The sequence below is a fragment of the Erpetoichthys calabaricus genome, chromosome 5 (genome assembly GCF_900747795.2).
Source record: "Erpetoichthys calabaricus chromosome 5, fErpCal1.3, whole genome shotgun sequence".
In the NCBI taxonomy this organism is placed as follows: Eukaryota; Metazoa; Chordata; class Cladistia; order Polypteriformes; family Polypteridae; genus Erpetoichthys; species Erpetoichthys calabaricus.
The window spans coordinates 222,522,076-222,545,698 of record NC_041398.2 but is presented as its reverse complement, the minus strand read 5'-3'; the positions used below and the strand labels follow the sequence as shown (position 1 = coordinate 222,545,698).

The following is a 23,623-nucleotide window of genomic DNA, read 5'->3' as shown; positions in this document are numbered from 1 at the left end:
CTGGGTTGTGTGGTTCCTTGAAGAGCCTTGCTTGACAAAGCACCATTTAATTTTGGGAAGGATTCTTTGCATATGAAGTTGGTTATTTGTGCTTTGAAAAACTTTCTAATATGTAGAAAAACAATGAAATCTTTAATGTATGGTAGGCTGCAGGACACCAGCAGATTATGATAATCTGGATTTAGCCTAAATTACTAGACCTATGCAACAGGAGTCTTTTAAAATCATGACCCATTAGTATTTCATAGTCCTGTTACCATCTATGCATTGTTATGTATTGTAATGGAGCCTGTTTTGGATCTAAATAAATAAAGACTCTTTCTGGAACCTTCATGTGGATGGGTCTTTTGGGAACCAAAAATGGTTCCCTTATGCATTGCTCTGAAGAACCGCTCTGGCACCTTAATTTTTAAGAGTGTACAAGGACCTGATTAAAATAATACATAAGTAACAGGCCAAAAAATCCAAGAAAAGGTATATGCTCCCAGCTTCTGGATTTGACAATAGTGAGCTGCTGATGTGGATTTACCTTTTAATGTTAATTACGGATAAGGTAGAGGTAATAAGAAAAGGAGATCTTATCTAGCACCAGCATATTTGAGAAGCCCATGTGTTTATTTAAATACTCAGAACTGGGTGTGTTTATTTGGCCTGCTAGCAAACACCTGTTTTAAACCAAAATATCTTTATTTTTTCTGCATTAGACTGGAGCCCATTTCAGGGGTAGTTCCTGCATGTTGACTGATAATGCATGGCAGTCAAAAACACATGAACTTGTAGTAAAATAAGTTGAGTCCTAGAAAATTGAATGAAGGTGTGAAATCGTTTTTTAAATAGAAAAGTTTAGAAGAAAACTTCGGTCATGGCAGTAACATTCTCAGTGAGATATTATGCAGGCTGTTGGTATAAAAGAGCCCCAGTCGTGCTTCTTGACACTTCTGCTGAATAATTTGTTGGCTGAAAGTCCTCAGTGTTAGTATGTCAGAGAGAGGATGTACAGCATTGTTCATAATGGCACTCAGTTTTGCTTTCATTCTCTCCTTTGTTACGACCTCTAGGGAGTTCAGAGTATGTCCCATAACTGAGCCTGCACTTTTAATCATTTTTTTTTTATTCAGTGGGCCTCTGTTGAAGTGCTGTTACCATCCCAGCACACCACAGTAGAAAAAAATCACAGTGGCCATGACAGTTATAGGATGTGTGAAAAATGTCATCACACACATTACAGAAACACAGTCTGCTAGTCAGCACAGTCTTATGTAGTTGCTCTTTGTTACTTGACCAGTTGTCCAGCCTGTCTCAGATGTGGACTCACAAGTTCTTATAGTAGTGCACCAGCTGAATAGTAACTGGGCGCAGAGGCTCTTTGGTACAATGAAAGTCAGTAACTAGTTCCTTGAATTTGCTGATGTTAAGTTGCTGACCATTCTCTTTACAGCAATAAACAAAGTTCTCCACATGATTCCTATACATGTAAAGGATGTCACTACCTATATTAAACGAGTACAGTCTCCTGTAGAAAAAAGAGTCTGCTCTGCCTTTTCTTATATACAGTAGTTCCAGTAGTTGTGTTACGAGACCAGTCCAGCCTGTCATTGATGTTAACTCCCAAATACTTGTAGCAGTGCACCACCTCCAAATTCCCTCCCTAAATAGTGATTGGACATAAGAGGCCCTTTGGTGTGGCAAAAGTCAATAATCAATTCCTTAGTTTTGCTGATGTTAAGTTGCAGACAATTTTCTTCTGCCTCCCCCCCAAAAACCACCACCACAACAACCCCCCACCCCACGACATCACCGTTAATACAACCAATAAGTGCAGAATCATCTGGGAATTTGTTAGAGTGACATGACCTGGTGTTATATTTGTACAAGGTGAACAGCAGGGGAGACAGGACCGTCCTTTGTTTTGCTTCTGTGTTGCTCATATCCACATTATCCAGGACACTAGGCTCATCCACCAGGGATGGTTGGATGGTATTGAAGGCACTAGAGTAATCAAAAAAGAACTAATCTTCACAGTGCTTCCAGCTTTGTCCAAATGGGAATAAGGCTTGTAGTACAGATAGATACTTGAATCTTCCATTCCAGTATTTGTCAAATAGCCAAACTGCAGTGGGTCCAACTGGTATTTCACAAGATAACTCATATAGTCTAAGACCAACCTCTCGAAGGTCTATGTAATCTGGAACATAAGGGCCACTGGTTTGTAGTCAATAGGTAAAGAGGTGCCTACCGTATTTGGAACTGGAACAATTTAAGGTGTTTACCACATCAGTAGAACTTTATGGAGCCTTAGTGATACACTGAACTGCTTGCAGAGAACACCACAAAGTTGGTCTGCCCGGGCCTTAAGAACTTGAGGTCTGCCTCCATCTAGATCCATGGCTTTTCCTGGCTGTAGCCTCCACAGTTGTCTTCTCACTTGGCCAGCAATTATGGACAGTCCGTACTAATCACAAGAGGGTGGATTCATCGCTATCCATACTAGCTGAAGTGATCATAGCAAAGAGTCTGATTGCTTGTGTCAATGTGATATTTCTCTTTTTTATTTTTAATAAATGTGCAAAATCTGTTAAGTCCTGTTTTTCCTTTGTCATTCTGGGGTATTGAATGTTTCTTGATGTGGGGAAAAAATTAATTTTAATGATTTTAGCCCAAGGGTGCAAATTAGTAAATTATGAAAAAAGTTAAGGGGTCTGAATTCTTTCTGAATACAGTGTATGTGTTGTAACAGATTTAGGGTCCCCATGACCCCTTGAACCCTCAGACCACACGTTAGACACCAGGTAAAAGTCCAAATATTATATTTATTAGGACAAAACGTGCACAAAGCACCCTCTTCTCCACAATCTTCAAATAAACACAATAAACAATAAATCAATAAATCAATAATCCTCCTCACTCCTAGACGCGTTGCCACCCTTCCACCCAGCTCAGCTCGATGTCTGGGATTTCCCATAGTCCTTTTATAGTCCTTGACCTGGAAGTGTTTCGCCCTCTCTGTCCACGTGACTAGGAACACTTCCAGGTCATATAAAAACTCCAGTTCTTCACCCCGGAAGCACGTCGTTCCTTCCAGTCATGTGTTCGTGATGCACTTCCGGGTTATAAGACATATAGCACTCTGTGAGCCTCCCTCCAGCGGCTCCTAGTGGTCCCCATGGTATCCAGCAAGGCTGTTTATAAAAACTACAATGTCCATATGGCCCTGCTGGAATTTGGGGCACTTCCATGTTGTTGGGAGAGCTCCATCTAGCGGCTTGGAGGTGTGGACCGGAATATTTGGCCGGCCATCCCTCACAGTGTATATACAGTATACACATACATTAAAAAATGAATTCAGGTTGTCAATGATGTTTCAAATTCTCACATGAAGGGGCATGCCATTGACGAAGGGCAAGCTGAGCAACAGGGAAATGTTCCTACGCCAACTGAACAAGTGGGCTCATGACTTACTATATTGAACAGTGACTGGCTCAGTCTCTTAGTCTTGCTTCCCTTCCTTACAAGGGTTAACTTGAACTTGCCATTGATCTAAATGTTCAGGACAAACAAGATACATTTTTGGTGCTGCATACAAGTTTGGAGGCGGTTCCTTGTGGAAATGGAAGACCTCTGTCTTGGAAGGTTCAACTTTATTTGCCAAATGCAGCTTAAGCAACTATCACTCATATTTCAGTAATGTTGTAATCATTACTTAACATAACTTGTAAGCTCAGGTATACTAAGTGTTTGAGTCCATCTGCTATCACATTTCTCTGTGGTAAGCACATAAGTACAGTATGTCTACTATACAGTAGATGTCGTAACTGCCTGAGGAAGAAGGCAGTTTAACTCAATGTGTGTACACATTTGCTCTTCTAAACCTCTCGGCCTGTTGAAGTTTTTCAAACATCAACACATGATATCTAACAGATGTGAATCCAGTTGTACTGATGTTGTAACAAATTCTACTCACGGTTCACACATGTGTAAAGCTGATTTAAGCAGCATTTGTTGTGACTTGGATTAAAGGTAACAGTGAGCTACGAATAATGAAAGGTGTTTTTCTACATAATTCAGGATGTATATGCTTAAAAAATAATTGCATTTCAGTTGTAAATGAAAACATGCTTAATGTTTCGCCTCACAGGTCTCCATTTGTTCCTCACAGGTTTTCTCCAGGGTGTCGTGTTTCCTCCCACATCCCAAATACATTGAGGTTAGTTTATTGGCCAATATAAATTGTCCTGTGTGGATGTGTGCATTAATGTACCTTGTGATGAACTGTTGTGTTTTTGTATCCCGTTGTTTTCGACTTCCCCGTCCACACCATCTAGACTTTTTACTTACCTTGTGGCTGCTGTTGCTGTTGTGGAGTAAGTGGGACCACAACATGGATAAATAGATGGGCAAATAAAAATATGACATACAGTTAGTTAGTGCATTGTGCTCTGTGGATTAAGTGACAATCTGTTTTTTTTCCTCTCATTACTTCCTGATGATATCATGACATAAGACACTCATTTCAAAGAAATAGCATTTTCACATGAGCGCTTGCACTGATAGCTGCCCTTTAGGAGACATTGTCCTAGGCAGTATTCACAATGCCATTTGCTATTTGTAGGCAACCCAATCTTCATTTAACCACAAAATGAGAACACAAAATGGGACGACCAAAACAATTACTACAAGTAGTCTCCTACTATAACTTGTATAAAGGGAAAATGGTATAATCTTGTTTAATTTTACAGTAGTGTAGTGGCTCACAATGGGAGTTCCAGACGCCCATCACTACAATATATTCTTTAATTTAGTCCACTTTTGCAGATTTCAGGAAAAAAAATCCAATTTTTCTGAAATCTAATAGTTAAGTGGAATCTTTTGCCTCAACAAAGAATACAGAATTGTAACTTACAAATAAATCAGTATCACAAAGGTTAATAGCCAATAGCTCACCTCAGTCATGACTTTATGATCCAGAATTTGAAGCTTCTTCACAGACACTGAAGAGTTGAGAAATGTATTCTGCTGTGTCTCATTTCCAATAAATAGTTACTTGACATTGCTCTTTGGTGCTAATTGTTTCAATCACTTCTTCCTATAAGGCATCTCACCACATGGATTTTCATTTTTTTGTTATTTTTACAAACCAAAGTACTGTAAGCATAATCTGTTTTTACAGAATGGTTTTCCCCTTGCACCAGGTTATGGTTGTTTTTAACATAACACATATAATGTGTTCTCCACACATAAAACACGTTTATTTGTTTCTCACTGATCATTTTAAGAGACTTTTCAGGCATAAAAGGTTCATCCATTGTTACCACAGTGTTGCTGTTGCTCAGGCCTTGTTAAAGTAGTACTCCACCCAAACATGATGTTTGGTTTATGTTACTTACCTCATGCAGTTTTTAGTGATATCTGATGAATTTTTAAATCATATATTTTCATGAAGAATGGAATGAACAATGTTTATGATAAAATGAGAAGCCTATGGTGACCCCCTCTGAGAAACAGCAAACAATATCAGAAATGTCCATAAAACAATGTCATGCTATTCATGTTGCATGATCCACATGTCAATTCATCCAGTCGTATGCTGACAACATGCAAAACGATGGGTTTTGTGCTGAAATATTTATAAATAAATAACTGGAAAGCAAAAGTAGACCATGAACAGGAAGCCCTTTCACATTGAATTGCTCTTTTGAATTGAAGACAGGACTCAACCAGTGAGTGAAGGGGAGAGGTGGGTCTTCAATTCAAGAAGGCAACCCTGCGAGTAACATGAGATATCTTTGCAGATGTTTTTGACAGTGTTAGCTATTGTCCAGTGTTGACCACCATTGGGTCCCATTCTGTCAGAAACTTTGTCATATCCGTTCCCCATGGAAAAATAAGATTACAAATTTTTCTCAGCCATTACTAAAACCTAAATAGGGTAAGTAACATATAAAAAAATATTTTTGGGTGGAATATTCCTTTAAGAAGAGCACCATTGCTCTTTGCTGCTTAAATCACCGCCTTGTGTGTGCTGTCTTCATGAGGTGTTGGATTGGTTTAGAAATTTCAAACTCACCTCTTTATCATTTATACTTCACGCTCAGAACACACACGCATTATGGCTGCCACGCGTTCCCAGGGTTCATTTGACGCATCCTCTGAACAGGTCCTCAGAAATTAACGTGATGCGTGCGCAAGTTGCAGTACCAGCAAAAAGTCGGGGGGCGCAGTGTGATACAAGTTGGAATGTGACGTCAGTGTCTCTATTTACTATCTACATGTGACAGAACGTCACTATTCGGATCCTACGGGATCGATGTGCGCGCTTCAATGTTTGATGAATGGTTTGATGTGGTGAAGCAAAATGCCGACATACAAATGCGTTCGTGGTGATGTTATATTCAGGCGTCACATATTCCCGATCGTAATGACACAATACTTTTTTAAAGTCTCACATACCATCTTTTATGCTGTCTTTTTTTTCTGGGGCTTCCTCCTAACCTGACAGCAGCAGCAAACAGCAATAGATTGTCACACAGAACACATTAAATGTATGATATTCTAACTCTCTGCACATTTGGAATCCTTAGATTTACATGATGAAATGCATTAAAGTATGTATGTTATATTTTACAGATAAATCGTTAATTTCATTTAAATAATGAGCACTGCTGTCTTGCAGGGAGTCACGTCGCTGGTGTTCCCTGCCTGGAGTTCTCATGTTTTCCTGGTGAGCTTCCACAGTGTTCTCCGGTTTCCTTCCTAAGATATGCAGATTTGGTGACACTAAAATGATGCTACTGTATGTGTGTGCTTGTGTTCACCTTACGATGAGCTGATGCCTAGTCCAGGGATTGTTTCTGCCTCGTGCCCATGCTAGCTGGAATGGGCTCATCCCTGGATTGATGGATTTAATCATTAAACATCCTTTAAAGAGATATTGCGGTAAGGTGTCCTCGGAATTTAATGGATGTTCCAGGCAATTCACAACACAGCAAAGCTGAACCTGTTCTCACCGTGATGATATCTCGCACTGCCACCTGGTGGATTCTTCCAGATTTACGTAAAGTACGCGCGCAAGTATGAACAGTAAAACGCTTGCATAGCAGGAGCATCCGCTGGAGCATGCGTTGTGTCACGTGAAGTATAAACCTGGCCTAACTGTTCCTTCCCACTTTTAAGCTGAAATCCCTCATCCATCCATCCATCCATTTTCCAACCCGCTGAATCCGAACACAGGGTCGCGGGGGTCTGCTGGAGCCAATCCCAGCCAACACAGGGCACAAGGCAGGAAACAATCCTGGGCAGGGTGCCAACCCACCGCAGGACACACACAAACACACCCACACACCAAGCACACACTAGGGCCAATTTAGAATCGCCAATCCACCTAACCTGCATGTCTTTGGACTGTGGGAGGAAACCGGAGCACCCGGAGGAAACCCACGCAGACACGGGGAGAACATGCAAACTCCACGCAGGGAGGACCCGGGAATCGAACCCGGGTCCCCAGATCTCCCAACTGCGAGGCAGCAGCGCTACCCACTGCGCCACCGTGCCGCCCAAAATCCCTCATGCTAATAAAAAAAAATATATACCAATAGTATTGACAAAGCCTGGTGTGTATGAATGAGAGCACTGAGAAGACACAGAATTAAATAACGGTTTTGATTAATCACAAGAGTCTTGATTAATTGCAAGAATTGGCAACTTAGAGACTTCTAAGTAAGCTGGACATCTGCTAGCTCAGTTTGTGTCTATTATGTGACTGCTGGTTATGGAAAAAAAAAGAACAATTGAGGGTTGTGAATCTGAGAAGGCAAGTTAATAAAATAAAGGCAAAAGACATATTCCATTAGCAGTAGCAATTTTCTTATAATTAAGGAAGTGGCTGTGGAAAGCGGAGCCCTTTAGGATCTAACTTAAACAGAAAAATATTTAGTATGCATGTTTCACAACCTGTTGCTCTGGAACTCAGTCAGTTAAGTTGCATATTGATAAGCACAGGCAAATAAGAGTTTCACTGCATTCTGTACATGAGACAGTAATGACCCTATGAAATATTATCTGGGATTTTCATTTATTTTTATCTTCTAAAATAATGAAACCACTACCCATAAATGCCAGAAGAGGCTCTCCTCCGTTGGGCTCCTGAGCAAGGCCTTTAACCTGCAATTGCTCCATCCTGGGCATGACGTTAATCTGCATCCAGCCCAGCGAGCAGGTCCTCCAACTTCCAGGGAAAACTTGGGGGTTGGTGGAAGGATTGGCTCTCCAGCCACCGGACAAAAACCTCACACTGTTCATTGTGATGCTGAGGTGTCACCCGCTGCACGGCTGTACTCATCCGGGTGGTTTGCCGTGTGGTGGGTGCGGCAACGTGCTGTAATCAGTGAATACTCCCAACCTCTCCTCTCCTATACATACAAAACCACTTTTATTGACTTTCTATAGAGCCTTTCAAGGGCTTCCACTTGTCATCATTCTACTTTCTACTTTTGATTCTCTAAGCTGAGTCAGCAAGAAGACTTCCCTTTAGCTTGAGGCCACATTTAGCCTGTTCTTTTACTTGACATGGAATCACACAGACTTTTAGTGTTAAACTGCATACAAGACAGTATTTTGTCAAGGAATTAAACAAGACAGCTCCTATCCTCAGACGTTGCCATATGACCATAACATTTTAGTGAAACAAAAAGAGAAAATGCAGATCACACCAGGCACTTAACAGTTAAGCCCTTGAGATTAAAGCATGAAGTTCATCCAAAGCTAATAAAACTTGTGCTGTCAGATGATTTGTTAGCAGTGTTTGTACAGCCACCCGATGCAGTGTTGCAGTCGAGTGATTCTGGAATTTTCATATTTGCTGGCTACATAAATTTGTGATAGATGAAGATATCAATGTGTTAGACAGCAAAACTGTCAGCTACTGGTTTTTTTTTAGGCTATGAAGTGTTTTTCAGGTTAAAGTGAGTGTGTTTTCCTCTATACATTTAGTCAAGTCAGTTTTATTTATAGAGTATGTTTAAAACAACAGAAGTTGCCCAGTGTGCTACAGTTTCTATAAATACACCAATAAATACACTAACTGGCCACCTTATTTTATGTACACCTTGCTGGTACCAGATTGGACCCCCTTTTGCCTACAGAACTGCCGTACTTCTTTGTGGCATAGATTAAACAAGGTCCTAGAAACATTCCTCAGAGATTTTGGTCCATATTGACATGATGGTATCAAGTAGTTGCTGTAGATTTGTTGGCGGCACATCTATGATGCCAATCTCCCGTTCCACCACATCCCAACGGTGCTCCATTGGATCAAGATCTGGTGACTGCGGAGCTCATTTGAGTCCAGTGAACTCATTATCACGTTCAAGAAACCAGTTGGAGATGATTTCAGCTTTGTGACATGTTGCGCTATTCTGCTTGAAGTAGCCATCAGAAGATGGGTACACTGCAGTTATAAAGGGATGGACATGGTCAGCAACAATACTCAGGTAGGCTGTGGCATTTAAACAATGCTCAGTTGATACTAAAGGGCCCAAAGTGTACCAAGAAAATATCCCCCATACCATTACACCACCACCGCCAGCCTAAACTATTGATACAAGGCAGGATGGATCCATGCTTTCATGTTGTTGACACCATATTCTGACCCTACCATCCAAATGTCACAGCAGAAATTGAGACTCATCAGACCAGGCAACATTTTTCCAGTCTTCTGTTGTCCAGTTTAGGTGAGTTTCTGTGAATTGTAGCCTCAGTTACCTGTTCCTAGCCGACAAGAATGGCACCCAGTGTGGTCTCCTGTTGCTGTAGCCCATCTGTTTCAAGGTTGAACAACTGCAGCTCACTGGATATTTTCCCATTTTCTGACCAGTCTCTCTAAACCCTAGAGATGGTTGTGTGTGAAAATCCCAGGAGAATAGCTGTTTCTAAAATACTCAGACCAGCCCATCTGGCACCAACAACCATGCCATGTTCAAAGTTACTTAAATCACCTTTCTTTACCATTCTGATGCTCAGTTTGAACTTCAGCAGGTTGTCTTGACAATGTCTGCATGCCTAAATATATCGAGTTGCGGCCATATGATTGGCCGATTAGATATTTGTGTTAACAGGTAACTGTGCCTAATAATGTGGCTGGTGAGAGTATATAGATATAGTAAATAAAAACACTAAAATATAAATAAATAAATACATACATACATACTGTGACAGATAGGGGGCGCTGATGGCCCCTGAACCCTCAAACAACACGTTCTGACACCAGGTAAAAGTCCAATAATTAAATTTATTATAATAATAGTGTGCGCCAAGCACCTCCACCTCCACTATACACAATAAATCAATAATAATTCACAATAATCAATATTCAATCCTCCACTCTACCCAGCAGCTCTGTCGCACTTCCTCCTAACTCCGGCTCAGGCTACTTTGTTTCCCACAGTCCTTTTTATAGTCCTTTACCCGGAAGTGCTTCTGTCCTTCACTTCCGGGTCAGATGAATTCTTCTTTTTCTTCAGCCCGGAAGTACTTCATTTCTTCCGTCCTCGTGACGAGGTAGTACTTCCGGGCTATATGGAAAATACAAATCCCTGTGCCTCCCTGCAGCGTCCCCTGGCGGCCCCCACGGTATCCAGCAGGGCTGTGAAGAAAAACTCCAATGTCCATGATGCCCTGTAGGAATTCGGGGCCCCTCCACGATGCAGGGAGGACTCCATCTAGCGGTGTGGGGGTATTGGCCGGGATAAGGTGCCGGCCACATATCACAATACATACATACATACATACATAAAATATTAAAAATGCCTAAAAATCCAATAAAAGGGTGGACTATTCCAAAGCTTAGGGCCAGCTATTGCAAAAGCACAGTTCCCTCTGAGCTTAAAGTTCAGACCTCAGCATGATCAGTAACTTCTGGCCAGAGGACCTAAGTGATGGGGAGGGAGAGTAAGGGTGTATGAGGTCACTAAGATAAGAGGGGGCTAAACCATTCAGACACTTAAAAACAAACAATACAATTTTAAACTCAGTCCTGTAGTGAAACAGGAAGCCCATGAAGAGAAGCTAAGATTGGTGTGACATGATTGCTTTTGTGCGCCTGTGAAGGAGCCTGGTTGCAACATTCTGAACTAGATGAAGATAAGAAAGGTATGACTGATTAACTCCAGTGTATAGTGAGTTGCAATAGACAAGCCAAGAAGAGACAAAGGCATGAATTTGTTTTTGAAAATCATGTGCAGAAAGGAAAGGTTTGAGCTAATACCCTGAGCTAACAGAAACAGGCATTTACAATGGAGTTGATCTGTTTTTCAAATTTGAGGACATTAATCAAAAACCACACCAAGATTTTTTGTGAAGGGTTTACAGCAGGTTGTTAAAGGGCCACTATTACTTGCAAGAGCACAAGAAAGATCAGAAGGTTCAAAACACACAATCTCTGTTTTTTGACATTTAAAGTAAGAAACTTTTGTGACATTCATCTGTTAATGTCCTTCTTAAAACATAATTTATAATATTCTTTTCTTTATCAATATAAATATTAATAATAATAATTCATTACATTTATATAGCTCTTTTCTCAGTACTCAAAGCACTCTCCACATAGGGAGGAACCGGGAAGCGAACCCACAATCTTTTATTTACAAGGTGGTAAAATGTATGCTGCTTACAGAACTGACCAGTTTTACCAATTTAAGGAGAAGGAAGATATTTAAGATTGTGGAAACCATACTGTGTTTCCCCAAAAATAAGACCTACTCTAAAAATAAGCTGAAGCATGATTTTCAGGCTGCTCTGTAATATAAGCCCTAGTCAAGAAAAGTAAGGCGCCTAAGGCCAGGTTTATACTTCACGCGATACGACATGTGTGCCCGAAACATCCATTAAATTCTGAGGACACCTTGCCACAATATCTCTGAAAAGGATGTTTAATGATTATATCCATCAATTCGAGGATGCACCCATTCCAGCAGCATCGGCGCAAGACCGTAACAAAATCTCTGGACGGGGCATCAACTCATCACAAGGTGAACACAAGCACACACATACACTGGCTTCATTGTACGTAGCTTCACCAAATCCCCAAACCTTCATGTCTTTGGATGGAAAACTGAGCACACTGTGGAAACCCACCAGGAAAACATGCAAACTCCAGATAGGGATCACAAGAGACGTGACTCCCTGCAAGACAGCAGTGCTACCGATCTGCCACCGTGCCACCCCATATGTGTAACCACAGTATTAGCAGTATTCATTATTTAAACAAAGTTAAAACGATTTATCTATAAAATGTAAAATGTAATATACATATTTTTAATGCATTTCATCATGAAAGTGATATCAAGTATAAATCTAAGAATTCTAAATGTGTAGAGAGCTGGAATATTATAAATTTAATGTGTTCTGTGTGGCGATGCTGCTTGCCGCTGCTGTCAGGTCAGGAGGAAGCCCCAGAAGCGTGTAGCGATTTAACAACTGGATCGGTTTTAAGATGATGTGTATGATGGTCTACTTTAATGACAAAGAAAATTACAGGATTAAAGAGGACATTTCAAGTTTAAAGCTGAAATTTCCACTTTAATCACAAAATAGACATTTTCATTATGTCCTTATTTTTTTTTCTCTGTGGTTCAAATATGCCGCTGGACATTTTGATGCTGTTGTAAAGGTGCAAAAAAAAAACAAAAAAAAGACGGCACAGAAGATGGTATGTGAGACTTTTAAAATGTATCGTGTCATTACTTTGGGGAATATCTGATGCTTGAATATCAAAGCACCACGAATGCATCTGTATGTCGACATTTTGCTTTACCACATCGAACCATTCATCAAACATCGAAGCACTGGAGGATCCTAAAAGCGGCTGGAGTAGCAAGAAATTCAGGCTGAAATTCAGGGTTTGAATGTGGAGAGTTATAACGATATTCCCAGAAGAAGATGACATGACTGTATTTGGATAAATGTATATTGTTGTACATGAATAAATATAAGATATCCCCTGAAAATAAGCCCTCATGCATCTTTTGGAACAAAAATTTATATAAGACCCTGTCTTATTTTCGGGGAAACACGGTAGATGGATAAAGCCAATGAAAATGTAGGAAAGGGTTATAGAGACAAAGCTTGGGGAAGAGACCACCATAAGGGAGGAGGAGCAGTTTGGATTTATGCCAGGAAGAGGAACAAATAAGACAGTCTTTGCAATGAGATAACTTACAATGAAACAGCAAGAAAAACAAAGGTTTGCCCATGGTGTTTATTGATTTAGAGAAGGCTTATGGTATGTCACGTCAAGATGTCTGGAGGTGCATGATGGTGAAAGGAGTAAAAGAGAAGTATTGGAGAATTGTGCAGGATATGTATGAGGTAGTGAGGACTTGGGTTAAAAGCAGTGTTGGGGTAACAGCCAAGATCCCAGTTAGAGTAGGTCTGCACCAGGGATCTTCTTTAAGTCCATAACTCTTAAATCCTGTTATAGATGTGTTGACTCATGGGAGAAAAGACCAGTGTCCCTGGTTCATGCTTTTTTGGTGACAATGAGGCAGTGATCCTAAGCACAATGCAAAGACAAAAGAGGAGAGGCTTAGAGTCAACTCTGTGAATGTCCTTGAGTGGCCAAAGCCCAGACTTGAACCCAGTCAAGGTGTGGGAAACTTGTCACATTATACCAAAGAAGATTTCAAGCTGTAAAATGCTGCCAAAGGTGCTTTAACAAAATGCTGAGTAAAGGGTCTGAATACTTGTATTGAAGTGATATTGCAGCTTTTTACTTTTAATAAATTTGTAAAAAAAACATTTAAAATCCTGCTTTCACTTTATCAAACTCAAATACTGAATTTTGCTTGATGTGGGAGAAAAGTGAATTTAAGTGGTTTGGTACAAGTCTGCAACATAACAAAATGTTAAAAAGGTCTGAATACATTCTGAATCCACTGTACATACACACAGTGTACAGAAGCAATCAAGAATGCTAATAGGATGTAAGGTTATATAATACGATGTATAGAGTAAAAGTCAAAGTGTTATATTAGCTATATAGTGTAGTAGTGAGGCCTCATCTTGACTACTGTGTGTAGTTTTATTTCCATATTGCAAAAAGACATAGCAGCACTAAAGGATGTCCAGGGAAGAGCAACTAGGCAGGCAGCATAGTGTAATGGTTAACACTTTGGTCACTCAGATCCTACTACTGACACTGTGTGGCCATTGGCAGGTTACATCATCTGCCTGTGCTCCATCTATCCATCCATTTTCCAACCCGCTGAATCCGAACACAGGGTCACGGGGGTCTGCTGGAGCCAATCCCAGCCAAAACGGGGCACAAGGCAGGAACCAATCCCGGGCAGGGTGCCAACCCACCGCAGGACACACACAAACACACCCACACACACACCAAGCACACACTAGGGCCAATTTAGAATCGCCAATGCACCTAACCTGCATGTCTTTGGACTGTGGGAGGAAACCGGAGCGCCCGGAGGAAACCCACGCAGACACGGGGAGAACATGCAAACTCCACGCAGGGAGGACCCGGGAAGCAAACCCGGGTCTCCTAACTGCGAGGCAGCAGCGCTACCCACTGCGCCACCGTGCCGCCTGCCTGTGCTTCAGTTGGAAAAAATAAAAGAAATGTGACCAATTGTCTTTCAAATGTAAGTCATTTAGAAAATGACGTCAGCCAAGATGGTAAAATTCTAGGACTATGATTTATGTGGAAAGATTAAAGAAGTTGGGCCTTCAGTTTAAGTTAATGGACATTAAGAGATGTCACGATTGAAGTGTTTGAAATTTTGAAATTAACTAGTATGGTGGATCTCAAATATTACTTGAAATTAAGTTCTTCAACAAGAACAATGGAAATAAATGGAAACTTGGTAAGGGTACATTTCACAGAATTTTTAGAAAGTTTTTTCTTCACACAGAGAACCAGTGGCACATTGAATAAATTACCAAGTAGTGTGGTAGAGTGGTAGTTTTAAACTCGACTCAATGTTATTTTGGAAAAAATTAGGGCAATAGGTGTGGTGAACTTTTTTGAGCCAAATGGCATGTTGGCATCAAAATTGTTCCAATGTCATTTTCTTTTTCTAATACCTTGATACCTTGTTCTTGATATATATATTTTTTTGTCCTTACAGGTTTCAGACAAGCCTATCATCTGATCTAGAGTGGCAGCAACGCGATCGATGCATTGAGACGACAATAGTAACTGAGGTGCAACGTGATCCTCGAGCTGGCTCGATGCCTATCCTAGAAGAAGCACAGGTGGATCCACGCAAGTACTCCCACAGCAGTTCAGAGCGTTTTCTAGAACATTCGCATTCTTCATTGGAACGAGCAGGAACAGGAGACTCTGACTATGGGAGATCGTGTGACTACAAAGTGGGTTCACCTTCCTACCTGGACAAGCTGCTATGGCGAGATGGAAAACTCCATCACTACTCTGAACCGAAGCTTATTCTGGACCTCTCACACTGGAAGCGCAATAATTTTCCAGAGTCGGGTGGCGGAAGTGACAGGAGTGGAAGGAGACAAGGTGGAGGGATGGTTGATCAAGGTGATCACACTTCTGACCTCTTTTCAGAAATATCTCGTTGGGTGGAAAGTACCCAGGATAGATTTGAAATCTCTAGTCCTCCACCACTTATGCCTGCCCCAGAGATCCAACATGAAACAGTCCAGGCTTCCTCGGACTCTCCCTTCTTGACTTCATCTGCGCCAACTTCAAAACTTGCTAATGGGAAAGAGGCCGAATTTGACTTGGATGTATTCATTTCCCGGGCTCTGAAGCTCTGCAGCAATCCTGAGGAACATACTGATAACCGCTTGACAGATATAAATGGCTCTTGCATCCAAGAACACCCACCAGAACTGGTACCAACTGATGTCTTCCAGAGAGAGCGATGGTAGAATTGTTTTGGGGTGTGTTAGATTCTTTTGCGAGTGTGTTTTAAAAGAGCCTTTCAAGTCTTGGCTGGTGTCAGTGTGTGTTGAGACAAAGTGTGGCCAAGACAGATTCAGATTTAGAAGCAGTACAAGCAAGGCACATTCTGAAAGTGAATTAAAAAGTGCAAGCGCAAGAATTGTAATGATAGCAAAAATAATATCCATTTGTGGAAAATGACTTAAAAGGTAATCATCATGATGCTTCAAAATTCAGGCTGGCCTGTAAATAGAGCCACTCGGCAAGATTTAGAAATTTGCAAGACTATTCTGAAGTTTAGGAAATAAACTGTTTATGAAATGCTTGCTAGCTCTGATATACCCAGTTCTATTTTCGGGAATATTTTACATTTGTAACAATAATTTTATAAATTATGTAAGTGGTTAAAAAAGGATTTGAGGGCCTCTTACTATGTGTGTAGTTGAGGATCACATGAAGACAGGGCCCCACTATACTCTACATGTACTGATGCTTGACATACTGTGAAGGAAGACAAATACACTCAGTATGGTAAACTTGAAAGTAGCTGAATAAAATGAAAACGCTACCTCCTTTACGATGCAACTTAAAAAAATAGATCTGCAGATACTTTGAGCCAGGGCCGTAGATGTCCTTTAACTATCATGCAGAACAGAATTGCTTCTGAGCTTTCCTAAGCAGCTTCATTGTGAAGCTTTTGATCTTCTTTCATCAGTTCAGGTACAGTAAATGAGCTTTTTATAACCTTTCTGAGCATGGCTGGTTGAGAAGGTCATTCCAAATTTTTTTAGACCTCCTTCAGATGCTGGTTTCAGGAGTGCCAAAGCATGTACTAAATGCACCTGCACCAGTAGGCCACACTACATTTGCTGTCTTTCTCGATTGATGTATTTATTTAGTTCATTGGAGGAATTATATGCTTATTTATTGGAAGTTCTTCTTTCCAACACCTGTGGACTTAGCATGTTGAGACAGAAATTAAGTTGCAGTAGTTGATACCACAGAAGAATGAATTACTGGGGAGGTATAGAAAAGACAAGACAAATTAAGATTTTTCTGGTTAAACTGTGACAGTAAATATGAGTACATAGCTTGATTCTACAGAAATGCCTTCTTCCACTAGATGATCGCAAAATGATTGTATACAAGAACAACTTAGCCACCCTGAGGAAGATACACTTCCAAGATGGTCTAAGCTTTCCTATGTGTTTTTATATATTCTTCAAATTTCTCACAAATTATTATGTATGCCTAACTCCTGAAGTGGCATTGTTGGAAGAATCTCTGACATTGTATTCAGAAGTCAGTGCAAATTATAACCAGTATCCATTTTAGTAGACAACATGTGTTAAAGAGCCTTAATACAGAAGCTTATTTCCACCACTCAAAGAATTTTTTTATTGCCTTATCCACCACCACCCCCCATTCTATAGAAGTATTGTGTTACTTTGCTAACATATTACATTATTTAGCAAAAGAATTTTCCTTATTTTGCAATAAATATTGAATCATTTCACAAAGATATTTCCTGCTGTAGTCAGTAACATCTTGCAAACAAGAAATGAACAAATATTATAGGTATACATTTCATTCTTCATATGCTGAGGGATAAATTTAATCCACCCAGTGTAGGGTCACAGGGAGCCAGTAGTCATCACAGCATCACTGGGTGTAAGGCAAGAAGCAAATGTGGTGGATGGTTCACCTGTCCATTTGCAGGGCACATCCTTACAGCCAATCAGAAAAGAGTGTGCTGTGTGCAATCCAATAGCAGAAACCTATTAATAAAGTGTCAGTTTAGTCCTAATCCAGCTATTTAATAATAATAATTCTTTACATTTATATAGCGCTTTTCTCACTATTCAAAGTACTTTACATAGCGAGTGGAGAGCCATTTCAACCATCACTAATGTGTAGTATTAGTGGACGGCAGCCATTTAGCGCCAATACTCTCGCTACAGATTAGCTGTTAGGTGGTCAAGGGGTGAGAGATTGTTAGCCATTTAGAGACCAGGGGATACGTGGCCAAACTGCCTATTACCAGTATGACAAACTGCCTATGTTAAAATGTGTAGTAAACTTACTAAACTGAAACTTGATTAAAACTAAAACCCATGTGCTTAACCTCTCCCTCAGCAAATGTCATTAGACGACCATAGCCTGTGCATGCAAGATGTTACCGAGAGCAGTTGGCAATATCTTTGCGAAATAAGGCAATAAATATTGCAAAGTAATGAAGTACGTACTTATAACACAATACTTTTGTATAACAATGCAATAATATACTGTGTATTTTTTGAGAACCAGGAATAAGCTTCTGTACCTTACAGCGATAACACGTCGATTATAAAGTCTGTCATTCTAGTCAGTTTAACTAGTTTAGTTTCTTTATAAATTTCCCATGTTTTATGTAATTAAACAGATGTTTAAAAAATATTTTTCCTGATGGACAGGGCTATAGTTTAACAGCTTTGCCAATTGTGCCATGTAAGATTAAAATGAATTGTAGTTACTGTATAGTAGGGAGATACAAATTACAAAATATTTTAATACCTGAAGTGAACACTCAGGACACAGTTTTGAGTACATTTGTAATATTATAGTCTGTATCAAAAAGTAGATCAATAATGCACTGCCAAGGCGAAACAGCTGACATAACTCCTTGGACATGCTATTTGTCTGTTTCCATGAACATTCACTTTTATTTGTTGTGGTCATCCAAGGGAATGAAGGGTCGAAGACAAGATAAACATTGGGGTGTCAACTCGTCTTTCCCAATTTACTTGTGAATTCGAAAAATAAACAGAGCTCAATAGCTCAAGTGCAAACAAAAATGTCACCCTCTGCCGTTGTAACAAAAAAGGTCACTGCCTATCAAGGGTTTTTTTCTGGGTTTGCAGGAGCTCTGCCTCCTCTGTTCTCCAGTCATCCAATAACACCTCCTTCCGGGCGGCTGGACTTTTAAAGGATCTGAGACCAAAAAGGGGCGGAGTCAGTTGTCCTCACTGGGCGTTTTTTTCCGCACTGTGGAGGCAAACAAAGACATCACAGTTAGCAGCAGCGCCCATTCTGTGCCCGGGGTGGTATTACATACCTGGGAGGAACCACAGTGCTGACCCTCTCACGCACATGCATTACACTTTTTCTTTTGTAGCAAAATTTCACATTTTACCAAAATCATAGCATAATGATATTGGATTAGGTTCTTTGGACGTAAATTGATAATAAACTAAGTAGATTTAGTTTTCAGCCCTTGGGTCCCCAGTTCAAATCTGTTTGTGGAAGTTTCCTTTAGGAGTCCCAGCTTCCCCTTTCAGTCTGGAGACCTTGACCTGCTTGTTCAGTCTCTGCATCTCCAGCACCCCAAATGGTATAACAAGAGTTTGAAAGTTGATACATTTAATACGTTTGCTGTTGGAAAACAAATAATGATGGCTTCATCGAGTGACTGGCACCTCATCTATGGCTGGTCCTTACATTATGCCTAATGCTGCCTGTGCTCTGGGTGCATGCAGCCCTTAAATTGAATTAAGCAGGCTTGAAAATTGGATACACAGATAAGTTAAAGTTAATAGGAGAGTACCTAATAGAAAAATAATCTAATTTTCCCTTAATAAACTCATTAAAAAGTTCAAATGCATGGTAGCACAGAGATTCACACTACAACTTAAAGGCCCCTGTGGTCTGTGACTCCAGTGTGTTGGCCCTGTCTGTGTGACGTTGACACATGGGCTTTTTCTCCCAAATTCCAAACACATCCATGTTAGATTAGCTGGCCCCGTATGTGCGAGGAGAGCTGTCAGTGGACTGCCGTCCCACCAGGGTTGATTCCTACCTTACAGATGATTTTGCCAGTGGTTACTGCAGTGGCACTGAATGGGTTTGTTATTTAAAAAAAAATTTTTTTAAAAATCCTGAAACTTACTTTAGTAATATTATTTTATTTATGCAAACTACCATTTTTTCATTGATTATATATTTAAATACTTTGAAAATTTAAGATTCTCTGCATTTAATGGAAAGATATTTTGTAGTTGTTAATATCATAGTATGGCCGATTGCATCTCTGCTCCTCTTCAGTATAAAGGCCATGTCACACTACGTGACTTTTCCTGAGACGTTCCGTCCAGATTTCATTTACATAATCTTAGCGACTCGCAGTCAGTCGGCAGTGCTCACCTGTGAAAGTTAGTCATGCAGTTTGACATTCCCAGGAACTCAGTCCACGATTCGCCCAGACAAAATTAAAAATCGTAGGACTGACAACCAATGGCCGCTCAGGATAGTGCAGGTATGAAGAATCTGGAACTTTGGGCCTGACAAATAGAAGAGAGACTCATCTGTCTAATGTCTTGTGTTTTACATAACAGAACAGAACAGAAAAAAGGACAGATTGCAGCTGAACTCCTCATAAGTGTAATGCCTTCACACAGATGCCAGTCAGTTCTGTCACACAACACATTATTGGCTATCAAAAAAAAGGGGCCAGCTTGCAATAAGTTAGAAATGTGAAATTGTGCATGGAATGTCATCACGGAGTTGCGTGATCTATCATGTCCTGTGATTTTCAGTCATGTAATCTAACAATGAGTTAAGCAGCCGCAGTTGTCAAGTTTGACATTCCCCCTGACTGGAAGTGGTGTGATGTGACATCAGTTTTCAAACGTGTGTAATCTAATTCAGGGCTTTAGAGGGGCGTCCGCCGGAGCCTATCCTGGCAGCATTGGCTGCAAAGAGGCACACAGCTGGGCACCATTTCATGACAGATTTTAGATTATATACACATTATATTCAGCCAACAGACTATGCAGAGGAAATGGCTTTACATGTACCCAACTAGGTGTATGCCACATCAATGTGAAAGGTTAGTTTCAGATGAAGAAATGCATTTTTTGTGCAGAACTAGAAGTGTAAACCCACTGTGTTTTCATAGCAGCCAAGAATGTCTTGAACTAACTTCAAATGACATTTTACCAGAAATAATGGAGAGAACAAAAGGGTGGCAGTGACTTTACTGAAAAATAAATGAGGTGAAGCTTTGGCCTACAGTCGCCAAACCGGAAAAACAGCAGCAGCATCTCACTTTATTTCTGAAGGTTTCCCAAGAGATGAAGTGCCTCTGCTAACCTTACTTTTGTTCTCATTTGTGTGCCATTTTCATTCGTATTGATCGTTTAGCTCAGCAAACACTCTTACTGGTTTTTTAAAGTATTTTTTTCAGTTTACCATCTTAGAAGCACTGTATGTATGTTGCCTGTTTTATTTGTTACATATCCTGTATGCTTTATTTGTGTATACAGTCGATATTGTAATAAAAAAAACAAAGAGATTATAAATCCCAATAAACTGTGAAGAAAACGCACATTTAAAACACGTTAAAAAGCAAAAGAAAAATGTCATAAAGATGTGAGTCTCAAAATAGACTGCTCAAGATGACTCAAGTGACATCAGCGATGTCCTGATCATCAACTTCCAGTCTGCAGAGAGAGGAAGAGAACAGGCATCAGTAGACAGCGCCCTCTGGCGTTGTAGTGGGAAATTACAATTATCTGAGCCCTTAAACTGTCCCCCATGCGCACAGTGTGACAATATATACAAACTTGAAGAACGTTGGAAACGTTCCCAGGGATTTCAAAACCTAGTACTGGACCTCCTTAAATAAGAGGCCGCGTTTAATTATCTCACAGGGCCTAAAAATATATTCACCCCCTCATAGGTTTTCCCATTTTAATGTTATACAACACTGTCACGTCATGTTATTTTCTAAACTGCTTCATCCAGACCAGGGTTGCTTTGGAGCGTATCCCAGCTAGCTTAGCACGCATGGCAGGAACAAACCCTGGACAGGGCACCAGCCCATCGTAGAACAAACATACATACACATACGCAAACACACACACACACACACACACAAGGGTCAATTCACCTAACACTACTGGTCTTTGGACAGAGGGAGGAAACCCACGTAGACACAGGGAGAACATGCCAACCCCACACAGGGCGGACCGGGGACGCTAACCCTGGTGTCCTTACTGCAAGGCAACGGCATTACCACTGCACTACAGTGCTGCCCTTATACAAAACTGTATAATGTATAATATATCATTCATTATTTTGTGTTTGCTATTTGTAATTCATTTTGTTCACTTTACAGAGATCAGTTTTCACTTTGACATTAAACAGTTTTACTGTTGATCAATGAGTGCATTTACTTGAACACACAAAACCGGGATAAGGTAAATTACCTTGTTACTTAAAAAAACCAATTTACATGAGCAAGTCCTCCTATGGAGTTCCCCCTTGGCAAAATGCTCCAATGTCATTAAACTGCAAAAAAAAAAATTATTTAATGTCCTCATCGGTCACCATAAATCCAAAAACAAGCATGGTGCCAGTGTTGGCACATGGGTCTGTGTGGGCTTTTATTCACAAATTCCAAACTCATGCATGTTAAATTAATTGATCATGTCAGTTGCCCCTTGTATGCGAGGAGGGCAGTCAATGGACTGATGCCCGACCAGGGTTGGTTTCTACCTTACAGGTGATTTTGCCAGTAGTTCAGTGGCCTGAACTGGATTAAATAATTGTAGTTACCCATCCATCCATTTTCCAACCCGCTGAATCCGCACACAGGGCCGCGGGGGTCTGCTGGAGCCAATCCCAGCCAACACAGGGCACAAGGCAGGAACCAATCCCGGGCAGGATGCCAACCCACCGCAGGACACACACAAACACACCAAGCACACACTAGGGCCAATTTAGAATCGCCAATCCACCTACCCTGCATGTCTTTGGACTGTGGGAGGAAACCGGAGCGGCCGGAGGAAACCCACGCAGACACGGGGAGAACATGCAAACTCCACGCAGGGAGGACCCGGGAAGCGAAACCAGGTCTCCTAACTGCGAGGCAGCAGCGCTACCACATGTGCCACCGTGCCGCCTAATTGTAGTTATTTTAAACATATTTCCATTGATTATATATTTAAATGCTTCAGATATTGTGTCATTCTTAGCATTTGGGGGAAACATCCATGTACACACAAAACCCAGGATAAAATAAGTAACCTTGTTCTTAAAAGCCCCCATTTACATGCACAAGTCCACCTATGGATTTTCCCCTTGCCAGGACGCTCCAATGTCACTAAACTTTCAAAAAATAAGAATTAAATGTCCTCATCCAAAAACAAGCATGAAGTCTGTTTCTCCCAGACAGTGTGGGGAATGTTACTTTTAAAAGAAACTTAGTTACATTACTGATTACTTACAAGTAAAATGTTATATAGTTACTTATTATAAAATGTAATGTGTTAACAGTGCATTACTTTTACATTACTTTTTCTTCTTTTGTATGAAAAACTGCATGTTTGACTGACCAGTTTTTGCTATTAAATCTTAAATCCATATATGAGCCTTCATGAAACCGAGCAGACACACATCGGGGCGCAGCAGCTCCTCAAACCCGACACAGACAGACACAGACACAAGTTCACAAGCACAGCAACGTTTTTATTCAGCTGGGAAACACTTTTCAAATGTTTCCTTCCAATGCACAGAATAATAAAGCACCCAGTAATAAACGGCCCACAGCAAGGCCTTCTTCTTCTTCTTCTCTGTCTCTGTCCTTCTGCCTCCACTCCTCGGATGACAAGCTTCATCCGTCTTCCTCCCGACTCGGGTCCCCGGAATGAAGGCAGCGGGCTTCTTCTA

At 40.7% G+C, this 23,623-nt stretch overlaps 1 protein-coding gene across 2 annotated transcripts in view; it reads left to right on the top strand.

Moving 5' to 3' along the window:
- The window catches only part of mapk4 (mitogen-activated protein kinase 4), a 201,074-nt gene extending 183,289 nt beyond the window's left edge, over window positions 1-17,785 (top strand). Inside the window, exons 6-7 of one of the 2 annotated variants that reach the window (XM_051928018.1) lie at window positions 4,157-4,204; window positions 15,132-17,785. In XM_051928018.1, the coding sequence (XP_051783978.1) occupies window positions 4,157-4,204; window positions 15,132-15,903 (820 nt within the window). In that variant the 3' untranslated portion in view covers window positions 15,904-17,785. The remainder of the gene's footprint in view (window positions 1-4,156; window positions 4,205-15,131) is intronic. The other variant, XM_028802579.2, reaches the window with a different exon arrangement.
- Window positions 17,786-23,623: the final 5,838 nt, after the last annotated feature.